The following is a 17,241-nucleotide window of genomic DNA, read 5'->3' on the forward strand; positions in this document are numbered from 1 at the left end:
CACTCAATTTTAATCACAAAAAGAGAAAATCGCAACAATTTCTCGCAACTTTCACTTCCTCCCGCAATGTAATCGCAACAAAAACCTAAAAAACACCGCAACTTTCATCGCAATTTTTTGGAAAACGCCCCGCAACATCAGACATTTTAGCCCGCAACAATCACAAAAAAGGTCTGCGAAATCCTGGGGGAACTGATTAATAATAATAATAATAATAATAATATTGGCTGGATTTTTTTTAGGTCTATCAGATATATTCCATTCAGCTACTCGTCTTCGACTCGTTCAAGATCATGCTAGCTGAATGGAATATATCTGATATACCACTCAACGCCAGCCAATATTATTTAAATGTTGCGTGAATTGAGAATTCTTAGAAATGACTTCTATCGGAACCATCTACTGTAAAAACCTTTACAATGCTCTCATCAGTCCGAGGTCATGATATGCCAAAAAGATCATTATTATACCACGATTCACAAAGACGTCGCTACGATACGCAAGAAGTGTCACGACATTAGAAACCGTGAGCAGGCCGGTAGTTGTGCCGCATCAAATCAAACTGTTTTGTAGATTTTGTGTATCATCATCGACAAAAAAATGATTTCACAATGAAAAATCTCATCTCATCTCATTATCTCTAGCCGCTTTATCCTGTTCTACAGGGTCGCAAGCAAGCTGGATCCTATCCCAGCTGACTACGGGCGAAAGGCGGGGTACACCCTGGACAAGTCGCCAGGTCATCACAGGGCTGACACATAGACACAGACAACCATTCACACTCACATTCACACCTACGCTCAATTTAGAGTCACCAGTTAACCTAACCTGCATGTCTTTGGACTGTGGGGGAAACCGGAGCACCCGGAGGAAACCCACGCGGACACGGGGAGAACATGCAAACTCCGCACAGAAAGGCCCTCGCCGGCCACGGGGCTCGAACCCAGGACCTTCTTGCTGTGAGGCGACAGTGCTAACCACTACACCACCGTGCCGCCTATTATTAAAATTTTCTCTAATATTATTTTAAAAATCAAATATTAATTAATATAAAAATCAAATCAGACATTTTAGCCCACAACAATCACAAAAAAGGCCCGAGAGATCCTGGGGGGACTGCTATAAACATTATGTGCATGAATGTCCTTAGTGTGTGTGTGTGTGTGTGTGTGCTGTAAACACTCAGGATTGGTGTGGTGTTCCTAATAAAATGGCCGGGGAGTGTATATGTCCACGCATGCGCAGTCGGCTCACTAGCTCTGTTTTCAGCGTGGCCTGGCCTCGTGCTTTTCGCTCTGGCTTTCCTCAAAATAAATAATGCATGAAACGTGACAGCGCGACCAATCAGACGCGTCGTCTCAAGGCGAGCCTCCGGAAGAGCAGCCAATCAGCGCGAAGGAACCGGATCCTTGTCGTCATGTGACTGGGGGCCTCAGAGAAAATGCCAACATGGAACCGAGGCAAGGACGAGATCTTCACTTACAATAATACGAAAAAGCGACCTACGTTCAGGCCAAGTTCCGCTTAATCACACACCGAAGGTCTCCATCTGTCCCAGTTTTGAGGTAAATAACAACAATACGCCATTCGGTAACGTTTAAATGCTTCATGTTTAAAGTCGCACGCGGGGTTTCGGAGAAGGAGGGGGCGCTCTCGGTGACCCTGCGCAGAAAAAACGCAGACTTTTTTTTTTTTAATCAACGTTGTTTTGCTTTTCCTCTGCGACACGTGTGTGAGATGTTTTAGAGGCAACTTACAGACAAATCTGTTAACTAATTACTATTTTCAATTTAATCCCATCGCGCATTATTTCCTCAGACGACCTGCGAATCCGGAGCGCTGACGCACTTTTGCGGAAACTGGGATTGTGGCTGCGCACCTTTTGCGCAGAACAGACTTTCAAAAATAGTAATGATTGAAAAATATAAAAAAAAAGACACTTATAGTGCACATTTTAACTTATACAGTACATGCACGGAGTGATATCCAAAACTTAAACATGTGCTGATGTTGTAAAGTTTCATTTTAATGCATTAAAGCGGATTGCAAAATTATTGGCACCCCTGTGTGTGCCAATAATTTTGCAGTTGGACAGAAGATAAGGTCTTTCGGATTTTTTTGTATTTAGTTTTACTGAACAGCTATTAAATATTTTCACATAATGTGTTGTTTTCTTGACTAGTTTAGCGTTTTGTTTTCTTTTTCCCTGTAAAATGCTCATTTCAAAATTATTGGCGCCTCAGTTTGAGTTCAGGTGTGTGCCAATAATTTTGCAGTTGGACATAAGATAAGGTCTTTCCTTTTTTTGTTTATTTGTTTGTATTTAGTTTTACTGAACAGCTATTAAATTTTTCACATAATGTGTTGTTTTCTTGACTAGTTTAACGTTATGTTTTCTTTTTCCCTGTAAAACCCTCATTTTCTAAATTGTTGGCACCCCAGTTTGAATCGAGGTGTGCGCCAATAATTTTGCAGTCGGACAAAGTTTTTCCTTTTGTTTGTTTGTATTTAGTTTTATTTAACAGCTTTGAAAAAAATTTTTCACATAATGTATTGTTTTCTTGACTAACGTTTCATGTTCCTTTATCTCTGCAAAACAGTCATTTCAAAATTATTGGCATCCCATTCCCATGTATGATGATGTGTGCCAATAATTTTCCATTTGACCGCATTATGGGCTGAGTTTATGTTTTTTAAAAACTTTTTTTTTTGCATATTTTAATTTTACTACTACTTTATCTTTTTGCACATGTTAATTTTTTGTGCAAGCTTTGGTTAAAAAAGATAAATATAATTATTCAGTCAGAGTACGATTTTGCATTTTTTGCTTATTTGTATTTAATTGAATTTAATTTTTTTTGCATAATATTTCTTTACGAATGTAATTTTTAAACGTTGATTACAGAAGTTTTTAGTCGTGTACCAGTTGACTATATTATAAACTAATATTTAATTTTTTTCTGTTATATTTGCATTTATTTCACTTTTACATTTGTGTGTCGCAGGTTAATATGACATGCAATTTGAAATGCTTTATGTGTTACTTATTTCCACCGTACTTTTGTTTCTTTTTCCTCCTCTGCTCTACGGGTATTAAAGCGACGGGTCTGCAGTGATTCACTCTCTCCCTCAGTCACCTGCCTATTTTTTGCTCCGGACTGTAATAAATGGTTTCATTAAGTGATAAACCAGTGGCCATTGCTAATGACTCGCTCATGCTGCTCACGCTGCCCTGCATGGAGGCAGGGGGCAGTGAAGGGGGCAGCTCAGGCTCCTGCTCCAGCCCTGAGACGGGTGACACTGCTGCCGGTCTGGGTGAAGAAGAAGAAGAAGAGGAAGACGGACTCTTGAACTTAGACTGCACTTCAGGCATGGAGGAAATTCCCAGATTTCCTGATTTCACCTTGCACGTTTCGAGCAGCTTCTCTCCGACTCTTGAGGACATTGAAGAGTTCTTGATGGAGAAGATGGAGCAGGTGGAAAAGGGCCTCGTCATTCCAGATGCAAAAACGGAGCAGGTCGTTGATAAAGACACGCCATCTCCTGCGAGTCAGCTAAACAGTATGGAAGTCAAATCTTCCACTCAAACCCCTGCTAGTCAGAATGCTACAGCTAGCGTGACAGCTAGCTCCGCTCCAGTGTTAGTTGGCGCTCCAGTGGTGCTTCAGGTTCAGCCCGTGCAGATCAGCCACCCGCTTCCTCAAACGAACTCCCCTGCCAATGGACTCCGGGTGGCCCACTTGGTGCTGGGTGTCCAGGGCGGGCAGAACGTCGCCCTGCTCTACCCTCCGATGCCTTCTGCAACCGTGCTACCCATCGTCGGTGAGATGGGATGCCAAGACCAAAAGTATGTGAAGATCGCTCCGCTGCCCATTACGTTTCGGGCGGTTGGTGTAGCAGGGACCAGCTTGGTCAAAGCCATCCCTCCACGCCCAGCCAGGCCTTCTACAGAAAACCTGCGCGTGCACAAGTGTTCCCACCCAGGGTGTGAGAAGATGTACACCAAGAGCAGCCATCTGAAGGCCCACTTCCGCAGACACACAGGTGAAAAGCCGTACCTGTGCAGCTGGCCAGACTGTGGCTGGAGGTGAGGCTTAATTACGGTTCTCATTTTTTTAAAAAAAATTTATTTTGGTATTTAATATTCTCATTCTCATTATCTGTAGCCGCTTTATCCTGTTCTACAGGGTCGCAGGCAAGCTGGAGCCTATCCCAGCTGACTACGGGCGAAAGGCGGGGTTCACCCTGGACAAGTCGCCAGGTCATCACAGGGCTGACACATAGACACAGACAACCATTCACACTCACATTCACACCTACGGTCAATTTAGAGTCACCAGTTAACCTAACCTGCATGTCTTTGGACTGTGGGGGAAACCGGAGCACCCGGAGGAAACCCACACGGACACAAGGAGAACATGCAAACTCCACACAGAAAGGCCCTCGCCGGCCCCAGGGCTCGAACCCGGACCTTCTTGCTGTGAGGCGACAGCGCTAACCACTACACCACCGTGCCGCCCCCGTATTTAATATTACTACTTTCAATTCTAAGCCTTCAAAGTGGGCGGCTGCTGAGTTTGTGCTCTTTCAATTAGTTTTTCATTTTAGATTTTAAATATATTTTACCAAATTTAGTTCATGCGGGTTTTTTTGTTTGTTTGTTCTTTGTTTTGCTTGCTTTCTTTATTTTTTTTTTAAATTATATATCTTAAATCATATACAGATGATTTACTTTATGCGGATTTGTTATTATTATTATTATTTAATCAGGGCGGCACGGTGGTGTAGTGGTTAGCGCTGTCGCCTCACAGAAGGTCCGGGTTCAAGCCCTGTGGCCGGCGAGGGCCTTTTTGTGCGGAGTTTGCATGTTCTCTCCGTGTCCGCGTGGGTTTCCTCCGGGTGCTCCGGTTTCCCCCACAGTCCAAAGACATGCAGGTTAGGTTAACTGGTGACTCTAAATTGACCGTAGGTGTGAATGTGAGTGTGAATGGTTGTCTGTGTCTATGTGTCAGCCTATAATGTTTGTGGAGATGTTTAATTTATTAGCTATTTTGTTTTATTTTAAAAAATGCCTGCTTACGTAAAGCTGAAATCTCATCTCATCTCATTATCTCTAGCCGCTTTATCCTGTTCTACAGGGTCGCAGGCTGAAATTATTATTATTATTATTATTATTATTATTATTATTTTAATGATTGAACTGTGTACTGATCAGACACGTGACCGTGAGTATGAACTGATACTGAGGAAGTAAGATCAGAATAATCAGTAATGCGGTTATATTTTAGCAAGTAGGCCTTCAGCATTGCTCTGAAAAATAAAAATAGGTAAATATATGTATATTCTCACATATCATAATGTTCATATATAATTTTATCAATATATCATTATTATAGAGTCATCTCCAGAAGTATTGGCACCCTAGAACAGAAGCAGAATCTCAGGAGTATCGACCACATGTTAATTGTTGTGATGCCAAAAATTTTGAAACTATGACCACTAGAATGGGTCGAATTATAATTGAAATATCATTGATATTTCATATTAAGACTTATTAAGGTGTTTTGAGGTTAATAAGTAATGTTTTATATAGATATAAAAACAAGTAATTTTAACATGATTCAAATTGGGGTGCCAATAATTTTGAAACCCACAAATTGGTTGAAATAATAATAATAATAATAGTGATATACAAATATGTGTATAATCTATTTTTGAATCAAAATATATTTTTAATAAGTATTATTTATTTAAAATATCTAGCCGTAACACATGAATTTAACTTGGGGGTGCCAATAATTTTGAAACCCACAAATTGGTTGAAATAATAATAATAATAATAGTGATATACAAATATGTGTATAATCTATTTTTGAATCAAAATATATTTTTAATAAGTATTATTTATTTAAAATATCTAGCCGTAACACATGAATTTAACTTGGGGGTGCCAATAATTTTAAAGCTTATAATTTACAGAGACTCAGTTGCATGACTTTGACTTTTCATGTTAATAAAAAACTATTTTTTTTTTTTTTTAAGATATTTTTTGGGGCTTTTTTCACCTTTTTTTTATTGGATAGGACAGTGTAGAGACAGGACAGGAAACGAGCGGGAGAGAGAGACGGGGAGGGATCAGGAAATGACCTCGGGTCGGAATCAAACCCGGGTCCCCGGATTTATGGTATGGCGCCTTATCCACCTGAGCCACGACGCCCCATAAGAAACTATTTAGTCCCCTTGTGTATGTAACATCAAAATATCAGTTTTTTATGCGTTTTTCATTTTATATTATATATATATTAATTTTCATTTATTTGCATGAAAGGTGCCAGTATTTCTGAAGTTGACTGTAGGTGTATAAGTAACCATACTTAAATATATTCCCTTGTTCAGGACGCATGTTTTCTCCTTCCTGTGTGCCTTATTTCCATGTTTTTGTTTTTTTTATTCCACCCTGCTGTGCTGGTAGGTTCTCGCGGTCGGATGAATTATCCCGTCACCGTCGCTCGCACTCGGGAGTGAAGCCTTACAAATGCACGATGTGCGACAAGAAGTTTGCCAGGAGCGACCATCTGTCCAAACACACCAAGGTGCACAGGAGCCCGCGCGCGAGCAGACTGGCCAGACCGAGCGTCTGAATGAGCAGCGCGATCCTTCCACTAAACCTGGAAAAGCTCGATCTTCCATTACTTTTCACTTTCCTTCCTTTTGCTTGGTTTTCTCCAGATCTGTGCTTTTCTCGGTGCTAACGTTGGCTAACTTGAACCTCAGGGATGTGATTGTTCAGCCCCGGAGCAGATTTGCGCTGCTACACGCCGCACTACCCTGCTCACTACCCTTGGCGTAAATGAGTTGGGAGAGATTTCAATGCAGAGATCCATGAGGATGAGGATGAGCACGGTGCTAAACTGGTGCATTTTTGTGAATATTCCCAAGTAATCTGAATTGGAAAGACTTCCAAACGTGAGCATGTCTCCAGACTGCCTTACACTTTATAGCAGTGTCTTTAATAAAGCTTCATGTATAGCTACCTGTAAAGGTGGAAAAAAAAAGGTCTTGTTTATGCTATGTACGCTAGAACCGAAGCTAAAGATAAGATAATCCTGATTTTTTTTTTCTTTTCCTAAATATGCACTGCAGATGGAATAGTGTCTAACGTATAGCACTTAAGGTAAGGTTTGAAAAGTTCCTGCCTCTGAGAATCAATGCAAGGTCCAGTGTGAGGTTTTTTTTTTTTTTTTTTTACCTATCTTACTTTCTTTGTACTAATGCCTGATGATACTGACTTCTTTGAATTTTCTTTTGCAAAAATGCTGCCTGTCCTCTTTCCGGCCCAATCACATCCCTGACTGAACCAAATCTTGTTAAAGTGCGTCTATCCTGTGCCTCAGATCTCTTTCAGACTGTTGAGAGAGGCTAATGCCAAACCAGAGATCCCAGTTATCGATGGGACTTTGGCGTACGACATTTACTACAACTAAGGAATTACCGCTCACGTACTGTAAAAACACACATAAGCTAAGGAAGAGGGATGCATCGGTACTGAGACTGGTCTCAGGTGTCAGTCTGATACGGTGCTTATTTACTCGTACTGGAAAAACAAATCTGATCCCAGGTGGTACTGTATGACATAAGATTAATGGACGTATTTAATGATTAGTGATGGCGTTCGAAGTTCAGAGGAAACGGCTGAGGACAAACCCGTGCAGTATCGTTAACCTGTAAGCTGCAATGCTAGGTGAATGAAAGTAACAGCTCTCACTCGGTATGTTTAACAGTTATTCCACGGAATCGAGTCGTACGTGAGCGATAAGCCGTGTACGACGAAATTGATTGATTGACTGATTGGAATAACTGTTTTATTCTATCCACATTGATTGATTGCATGAGAAACATTCGATACAAAACGTCCGACAAAATAATTTCCTCTTTGGCGGACCTATCGATGGCTGTAGGAATTGATTTTAGTGTTTATTTGTTTGTTTGTTTGCTTGTTTGTTTGTTTGTTTTATAGAAAGAGCCATCTTGCTGTCGTGCCGAAGTATAGAACAGCTTTAGACATTTATTTAATTTTTCCTTGGACATTTTTCAGTTCTGTAATTTTCAAACGTCTTTGAGCTTTTGAACCAGTCTGACAAAAAATTCAACAAATTTTAATGCTTAAAGATGAAGTATGTAAACAAACCGATGAAATGACAGGAGCAATTTGTGAAAAAATGCTATAATAATAATAATTATTATTATTGAAAGATAATTTAAATAATATACGTTCTTACCGTGAAATACTTTCATTCTATATATTGTGTAATTTTTAGCTTTTTTGTGTTTTTTTTTCCAAGTAGAGTTTTTATTTCATCCTCGGTTGTTTCAGCAACATGCGCCGCCATTTTGTTTTTCTCTCCTCACCGTATAGACCCCTTTCACATGACGTCACCGCGCCGCGAGATTTTGTTAGGCGCCATATTGGAAGACCAAGTACATGCACTCACAATATAAAACAAAGTACGAGCGAGAGTAAAGTGACATGATGGATGATAATTCGGGTTATGTGAGTACATTACCAGCTGCAGAAAGGGCACGGTATGTGGAGAAACTGGCTGTGATTGATGGGTTTGACCCATATGATAAGACTCGCGGCAAGGGAGAATGGAAACATAAGGAGGACCGGACACCAATTCTGCCATCTGTTTGCTACCCAGACATTGTAAACTATTTGTTGTTTACACCCAGTGCCTACACTCAGTGTTCGAACTATGCCGATATTTTCGGGGGGCCCCTTTTTTTCCCTTGGGGGTGTGTGTACTTGCGCTTGTCTCGGAGCGCGGATCTCCAAACACATGAGAAGCCCATCTTACGCACATATCACGCGGACTCCACACACGCATCGCGTCTGAAGTCATAACTCATCAGGGGAAATCGTGTCCGCATTGGCATGTTCAAAAAACAACCTCGCGTCAACAATGATACCACACGCAAGAAAAAAAAACAGTCAGGCTACTCGACAACCAACCTGGCAGCAGCGAGCAAGCCCCAAACCATCCTAAATTATTATTATTATTATTAAATTGTAGAAGTCTGGGAGGCTTGCTCCTCATACAGTTATCAACTTGGGGCCACTTTAGCATGTTTTAAATCTGAATTTCTTGCGTTTGCTTACCTCAAAGTGTCCGCAGATCATGCACAGACTTATCCATTATATCCACAGTTTTTTGCCAAGTCTCACACAGGTTTCTTTCAAGTCTACTGTTGGGCCAATAAATCATAAATAAAACAGCTCAGATTTGTTTAAGTCGTTTGCCACTCCACTTTATTCTCGTGGGTTCACATACCGCTGCCGTTATTATCCCCTTATCACGAGTTTGTTGGTCTTCCAAAATGGCGCAGGGTCTGTTTACTTCCGGTTTCGGGTGACGTCAGTGAAAGGGGTCTATACGAGCTGATATCCTAGTAGTAGAGTAGCCAATCAGAGTGCGCAATTGCTCATACCCAGTGAATGTGGATAGAATTGTTCTTTACGATCCTTAATTAAGTACGAAGGATTGCGACGCCATGAAAACACAAACGCACTTGCTTTTCTGGATCAACCCAACTCGCGCTCTTCTCCACTGTAACCCGACTCCATACAAACTAGCTAACGCACTTTGTTTAAAATTATATCGCTAATGTTATAAAGAACGAGCCACTCGCCTAAACGCACGACCAGACACGTGTGCATACATTTTCACTGTCGATATTTAAACCAGAGGAAACAGAAACCATAAACGGAGCTAAAGAAAGCGTTCTGTACGCGTCAGTGTGTGTATCAATAATCGATAACATTACCGATTTGGGGGAAAAAAGTATCGATGCATCCCTTGGGACAGTAAACAAAAACTTGATGTTTATAAGCTACGTTTAAGAGCAGAACTGTATTATGTTTCGATTCATCAGGAGCAGATGAACGTTTCATAATTATTCTGACATTTCAATATTAATGAAGCTGTCTTGTTATGATTGTAAATCACAAATCAGTGAAGCTTTTTTTTTCTTCTTCTTCTTTTTTTAATACTCCGTCCGTTCACTTAAAGAGAGCTGATCAGTAGCTTGTAAAGCTTCCTCACGATTACCTTTGCCTTTTTTCTGGTCGTTCTGGTTAATTAAATTTTCTTGTTGTTGTTGTTTTCGAGAAGTTCTGAACACAAAGATGTGTCAGTGATTAATGACTAACTCCAGGTCGTTCATATACATTGAAAAACACGTCACCGTGATTAGTGGTGCTCACGTAATGAGGGTGCTTTTTTATTTTAACTTGTTCCTTTCTTTGCTGTTTCAATACTGTCTTTAATTCACGCGCCCTCGTTGTCGGCTGTAAGTCCGGAAATCTCTGCACGCTGACGCGATTTTATTTTCTAACATAAAAACATCGGACAAATCTTTTTAAAAGCCAGCGTAGTTTAAAACAATATTCGTGACGCTATAGTATACATACCGAAGTGTTTTATTCTTTTTATACGACAGATATTAACCAACGATTCCGCTTTTCATCGATTTAAACAATGACACTGACACGTCATTTAATCTTGCAGAGCATCTGTAAAACTATAAGTAGCTAAGACAAAAAAAAAAAAACAGCATGTGATGTTACCTAGAAACCGCTGTTACAGCTTTAGCTCTGACTGTTACACAGCGCTGACACTGGAGACTCCTTACATTTACATTAACATTAACATTAAATAAACGTCTCCTTACAGTTATTTTTTTGTACATACTGTATTTTTTTTATATTCAGTCCTTTTATGTCACTACTTCTGTCCGAGCTGCTGTAATAGAAAACGAATCAACACCTTCTGACCAATCAGAATTCAGCAGCACTATGGTATTTATTATTATTATTATTATTATTATATGAAATAACAAAGATTGAAATGGCTGCCAGTCAAAAAATTTTTGAACACGTGGATTTATTGTTTTATTTCAGTACGCTAGGACGGAAACCATACAGACAAATAACAAACAAACAAACAAACGTCTCGCTCTCGGATCATAACGTGACTCGAAACGAATGCTTTGTTACATAACCAAGGGTGAAACTGTTAATCCTGTAGATAAAAATAATTCCTCAAAAATACCCGGTGTTGGTATTAACTGTAAAAATAAAATATAATAAAATAAAGACGTGGTTCCTGAAGTGCCTGGGAAGTGTAGCGATATAATCTCAGTCTCGGGATAAGTTAGGGCAAAATACACTTTTCTGTGATCGCAGAATTTAAAAATATATATTATTTATTTTTTAAAATAAATATTTGATTTTAAAAATAATATTAGAGAAAAATTTAATAATAAAATTTTAGCCTTTTAAATCTATATAAATTCTTGATTTGATTTTTTTTGTGTGAATTTTTCATTGTGAAATCATTTTTTTGTCGATGATGATACACAAAATCTACAAAACAGTTTGATTTGATGCGGCACAACTACCGGCCTGCTCACGGTTTCTAATATCGTGACACTTCTTGCGTATCGTAGCGACGTCTTTGTGAATCGTGGTATAATAATGATCTTTTTGGCATATCATGACCTCGGACTGATGAGAGCATTGTAAAGGTTTTTACAGTAGATGGTTCCAATAGAAGTCATTTCTAAGATTTCTCAATTCACGCAACATTTAAATAATATTGGCTGGCGTTGAGTGGTATATCAGATATATTCCATTCAGCTAGCATGATCTTGAACGAGTCGAAGACGAGTAGCTGAATGGAATATATCTGATAGACCTAAAAAAAATCCAGCCAATATTATTATTATTATTATTAATCAGTCCCCCCAGGATTTCGTGGACCTTTTTTGTGATTGTTGCGGGCTAAAATGTCTGATGTTGTGGGGTTTTTTCCAAAAAATTGCGATGAAAGTTGCGGTGTTTTTTAGGTTTTTGTTGCGATTACATTGCGGGAGGAAGTGAAAGTTGCGAGAAATTGTTGCGATTTTCTCTTTTTGTGATTAAAATTGACTGATTATGTTAAATATTAAGTTATTACTGAAAAACTATTGATTAAGAAAACAAAGACACTGAGAAATGGTCCTATAAACAACTTTACCAATATAAAAGATTACCAGGACTACAAAAATGCAGAAAAATAGGCTTTACTTATCCAAATGCTCCTGTTGGTTCAAAAGTTAAAGTGCAGAGAACCTCACAGCACAACATGAAGTTACCTTCAAATATAATATAAATGCCTCAGCTTTCATGTAAGAAAAAAAACCTATTAATACTAGTACTGTGTGCAGGCAGTCTCTCCTGAAGACTAAATTAAACAATAATTATAAACTAATAAAATAAACGGCTCAGGCTTCATAGAAGAAAAAAAAACAATTGAACAGAATCTCACAGTATGATGCTGAAGCTGCCTAAACAATGGAAAATAAAATACCATTTTGGCAAAAATGTTGGCATCCATTAATTTCTTGTATTAAGTAAAAAAAAAATAAAGTGCACACAGTCCTTCACTGTAAACATAACACACTTTCAGCAACAGAATTTAAGCCTATATAAACACTGACTCGCACATGCAGTGTTGCCAGATACTACTGATGTTTTCCAGCCCAAAATATGTTCAAAACCCGCCAAAATGCACTTAAAACCGCCCAATCTGGCAACACTGCGCACATGCTGCTTCTCTTGAACGTATACACGGAAGTAAGGCGGAAGGTAGTTTGTCGACGTCACCTCAAGACGACGCCAACGATTGGTCAAATTTGCGGGAAAGTTGCGGTGATTGGATATAATTGCAACACCACCCTGAATTCGCGGGGATTGGTTGAATTTGCGTTGAAGTTGCAAATCGCAACATCGCGAAATCCTGGAGGGTCTGATTATTATACATACACATTCCTTTCGGGTGTTCAACGCATCTTTCTCTTTCAAAATTCTCTCAAAAGTTCTGTATTTTGTAACAAAGCAAACCTGGCAGCCATGTTTGTTTACAAATTGTCCCAGTCGCTCACTTGCTAGCGCGGAAATGTTACGTCTCCAACGTGTGACATCGTGTTGTCTTGACAACCGCGTAGTATCGTAAACCATTTTCAACGCTCATTGTCCATTGGGTAGAGTGACGTAATACACATAGGATAAGCGATATGCTAACAATATTGCATGCTATCGAACCAAATGAATGAAACCCACTGGAAGGGACTAGAACACATGCTTTTATTCCATCGAAAAAGTGTCCTGGATGGATAATAATTAGTAATAAATAAACAGTTCTCTTTATTTTTACATTTTCAGTAATTTAAAGTTAAACAAAAATGCTAAATGGTCCTAAAAACTTTTGACTGGCAGTGAACGTAACATTCGAATTTCTGCGTTCAAGCTGGATTTTCTGTCGCAAATTAACACGCAAATCACGAAGACCAAGTCAACGAGGGCGTCTTAAAAACAGTATTGAAACGCGCCGTCTGACGACCATCTCCCCACCCGTCCCCTCCCTCCCTCCCTCCCTCCCTCCCTCTCGCTCTCTCCTTTTCCTTTCCACACTCACATTAAGGCATTAACACTTTAATTTCGTCATTAAAGCCATTGAGTATAGCTGCTCAGCCATGTAGCTGGAGATGTCTAGGTTATATTTTTTTGAATAACTGAAGAAAATAAATGTTATTTTCTTATGTACAACAATAAAACAAGTAAGAAGCAATTCACTGGGCCGTTTTTTTTTTCTTCCCCTAGCAGTTATTTCCTAAATCTTTTTTTTGTTTTGTTTTTTATACATAGGATCAAAATATTGTATCACCTGATGTATTAATGTAACTGTTTAACTGTCATGCAGAAACAAGTCTTTTGAAGGATACCTACGTCCAGCCTTCATAAGACATTCATAAGCATTAAAAAAGCAAATCGGAAGGATTTTTATTCATGAAATGTGAAAAACTGAGGCTTTATGTTGTTTCTTATTACATTAAAGCGAGAGCTAATTTTCTTTTTCTGAATTCTACAACTTCTTAGTTTGTCTTATGTTCATAAGCATTCATAAATCCTTTATTCATCCCTTCTTGAGGATTTCTGAAAGGTATACATCCAAATTCATGAGGTGACCTCAATCATAAAAGCGAACTCGTGCTATAATTTGCACTTTTTCCCCCCAAATCCTCTGAATTCCGTTATATATTCATAACATCTATGTATATGTAATGAATGTGTTATGAAGCGTCAGTGTAGCTACATTAAATATTCAAACAGTATTTACAGTATGGAGCAGCCACTCATTTCTGTACGAAATGTCATTTTTAATACATATAGTAGCTTGGTTTTTTTTTTTAAAGAACAAACACGTATAGCGCTTTATTTTTCAGTGTGTTCATAACACATTCATAAGCATTGCGTAAATCTCTTACAGTGTCACTTCTGAGGTGACATTACAGTTTTTAGGTTTTTAGTTACAAGTTTTAAAAATGGATCTGTTTTTTTTGTTGTTGTTGTTGTTGTTGTTGTTGATTTCTAATGACCAAACGAACATTCATGAAGCTTTATGACTGGTCATAAGTATTGTCCTGTTATGTCAGCTTTTGTATCCATGTATCTACTTCCTAGAAATGCTTGCGGTAGTTTGAATTTAGAAAACTAATATAAAACACAATGCCACTGTCATGTACAGATTCTTAAGAAACCTGTATTGTTCCGATAATCATGTGTGCCTTTATGACACTCTTATGAAGCATTAATGTATACTTTCTACAAATGTACAAATTTACTAAGCCTATATACAGGATGTTGTGATATAAATGGGAGTGACAATAATCCTTTGTAAATTGTACATGAAATCCTCCATCACTGCTAGATGAGAGTTTATACAGTGCTTATGAATGTGTCATGAAGGGTCTGCATAGGTTCCTGTTAAATAATTTTCTTTTAAAACGCTGCAGGTTCTTAAAGACTGGACTCTTTCGGCAAAAATCAGAAAATGATTTCTGCATTATTTCTGAGACTGTATATACACACACGTGTTCTTTTAGGCATTATAACAAGGTTATTCACTTTCATATAAAGACAGCCACAAATTATAGAAAACCTTTAATGTGGCTGCACAATTTTGGACAGAATTTTGACGTGAATCCTCCAGCATTGCATAATGAGAGATTTTGTGCAAAGCTTATGAACATGTTATGAAGGCTCTATGTAGGTACTGGTTAAATACATAATATGTTATAGATGATCCCGCCCCCCCTTTTTACAATATGGTAGCCTGTTTCTGAAAGACCAAACTCATCAGGCAAAAGTCAGAGAAAACTATTTGTGCATTGTTTCAGAAAATAACCGTTACGCATTATAACAGGGTTGTTCATGTTCATGGAAAGACAATCACTTATTGTATTAAATGTCTCATGTGAATGCAAAAGTTCTGACATACAGTGGTGCTTGAAAATTTGTGAACCCTTTAGAATTTTCTATATTTCTGCATAAATATGATCTAAAACATCATCAGATTTTCACACAAGTCCTAAAAGTAGATAAAGAGAACCCAGTTAAACAAATGAGACAAAAATATTATACTTGGTCATTTATTTATTGAGGAAAATGATCCAATATTACATATCTGTGACTGGCAAATGTATGTGAACCTTTGGTTTCAGTATCTGGTGTGACCCCCTTGTGCAGCAATAACTGCAACTAAACGTTTGCGGTAACTGTTGATCAGTCCTGCACACCGGCTTGGAGGAATTTTAGCCCGTTCCTCCGTACAGAACAGCTTCAACTCTGGGATGTTGGTGGGTTTCCTCACATGAACTGCTCGCTTCAGGTCCTTCCACAACATTTCCATTGGATTAAGGTCAGGACTTTGACTTGGCCATTCCAAAACATTAACTTTATTCTTCTTTAACCATTCTTTGGTAGAACGACTTGTGTGCTTAGGGTCGTTGTCTTGCTGCATGACCCACCTTCTCTTGAGATTCAGTTCATGGACAGATGTCCTGACATTTTCCTTTAGAATTCGCTGGTATAATTCAGAACTCATTGTTCCATCAATGATGGCAAGCCGTCCTGGCCCAGACGCAGCAAAACAGGCCCAAACCATGATACTACCACCACCATGTTTCACAGATGGGATAAGGTTCTTATGCTGGAATGCAGTGTTTTCCTTTCTCCAAACATAATGCTTCTCATTTAAACCAAAAAGTTCTATTTTGGTCTCATCCGTCCACAAAACTTTTTTCCAATAGCCTTCTGGCTTGTCCACGTGATCTTTAGCAAACTACAGATGAGCAGCAATGTTCTTCTTGGAGAGCAGTGGCTTTCTCCTTACAACTCTGCCATACACACCATTGTTGTTCAGTGTTCTCCTGATGGTGGACTCATGAACATTAACATTAGCCAATGTGAGAGAGGCCTTCAGTTGCTTAGAAGTTACCCTGGGCTCCTTTGTGACCTCGCCAACTAGTACACGCCTTGCTCTTGGAGTGATCTTTGTTGTCGACCACTCCTGGGGAGGGTAACAATGGCCTTGAATTTCCTCCATTTATACAGAATCTATCTGACTGTGGATTGGTGGAGTCCAAACTCTTTAGAGATGGTTTTGTAACCTTTTCCAGCCTGATGAGCATCAACAACGCTTTTTCTGAGGTCCTCAGAAATCTCCTTTGTTCGTGCCATGATTCACTTCCACAAACATGTGTTGTGAAGATCAGACTTTGATAGATCCCTGTTCTTTAAATAAAACAGGGTGCCCACTCACACCTGATTGTCATCCCATTGATTGAAAACACCTGACTCTAATTTCACCTTCAAATTAACTGCTAATCCTAGAGGTTCACATACTTTTGCCACTCACAGATATGTAATATTGGATCATTTTCCTCAATAAATAAATGACCAAGTATAATATTTTTGTCTCATTTGTTTAATTGGGTTCTCTTAATCTACTTTTAGGACTTGTGTGAAAATCTGATGATGTTTTAGATCATATTTATGCAGAAATATAGAAAATTCTAAAGGGTTCACAAACTTTCAAGCATCACTGTTTTTTTTTTATGTGACTCCTTCAACACTGCTTATGAGAGATTTATGCAATGCTAATGAATGTGTTGTGAAGGCCCTATGTAGGTTCCCATTAAAGTATCTACATCTTTCAAAACGTGGAAGCCTGCTTCATGAAGACCATAGTCGTTAAGCAAAAGTCGGGAGAAAATTTTCTGTTCTGTGACGCATTATAACAGGGTTATTCACTTCATGTAAAGACAGTTACTGTATACACTCACCGGCCACTTTAAAGG

General features: G+C 38.8%; 1 protein-coding gene across 1 annotated transcript; it reads left to right on the forward strand.

The window, feature by feature from the left end:
- The first annotated feature begins 1,432 nt into the window (after positions 1-1,432).
- si:ch211-117k10.3 (Krueppel-like factor 15) lies at positions 1,433-13,670 on the forward strand. Its single transcript, XM_060909754.1, has 3 exons — positions 1,433-1,565; positions 3,100-4,087; positions 6,473-13,670. Exons 2-3 carry the CDS (start codon positions 3,168-3,170, stop codon positions 6,639-6,641), a joined length of 1,089 nt encoding a protein of 362 aa, XP_060765737.1. The 5' UTR covers positions 1,433-1,565; positions 3,100-3,167; the 3' UTR covers positions 6,642-13,670.
- The last annotated feature ends 3,571 nt before the right edge of the window (positions 13,671-17,241 follow it).

The sequence above is a fragment of the Neoarius graeffei genome, chromosome 26 (genome assembly GCF_027579695.1).
Source record: "Neoarius graeffei isolate fNeoGra1 chromosome 26, fNeoGra1.pri, whole genome shotgun sequence".
In the NCBI taxonomy this organism is placed as follows: domain Eukaryota; kingdom Metazoa; phylum Chordata; class Actinopteri; order Siluriformes; family Ariidae; genus Neoarius; species Neoarius graeffei.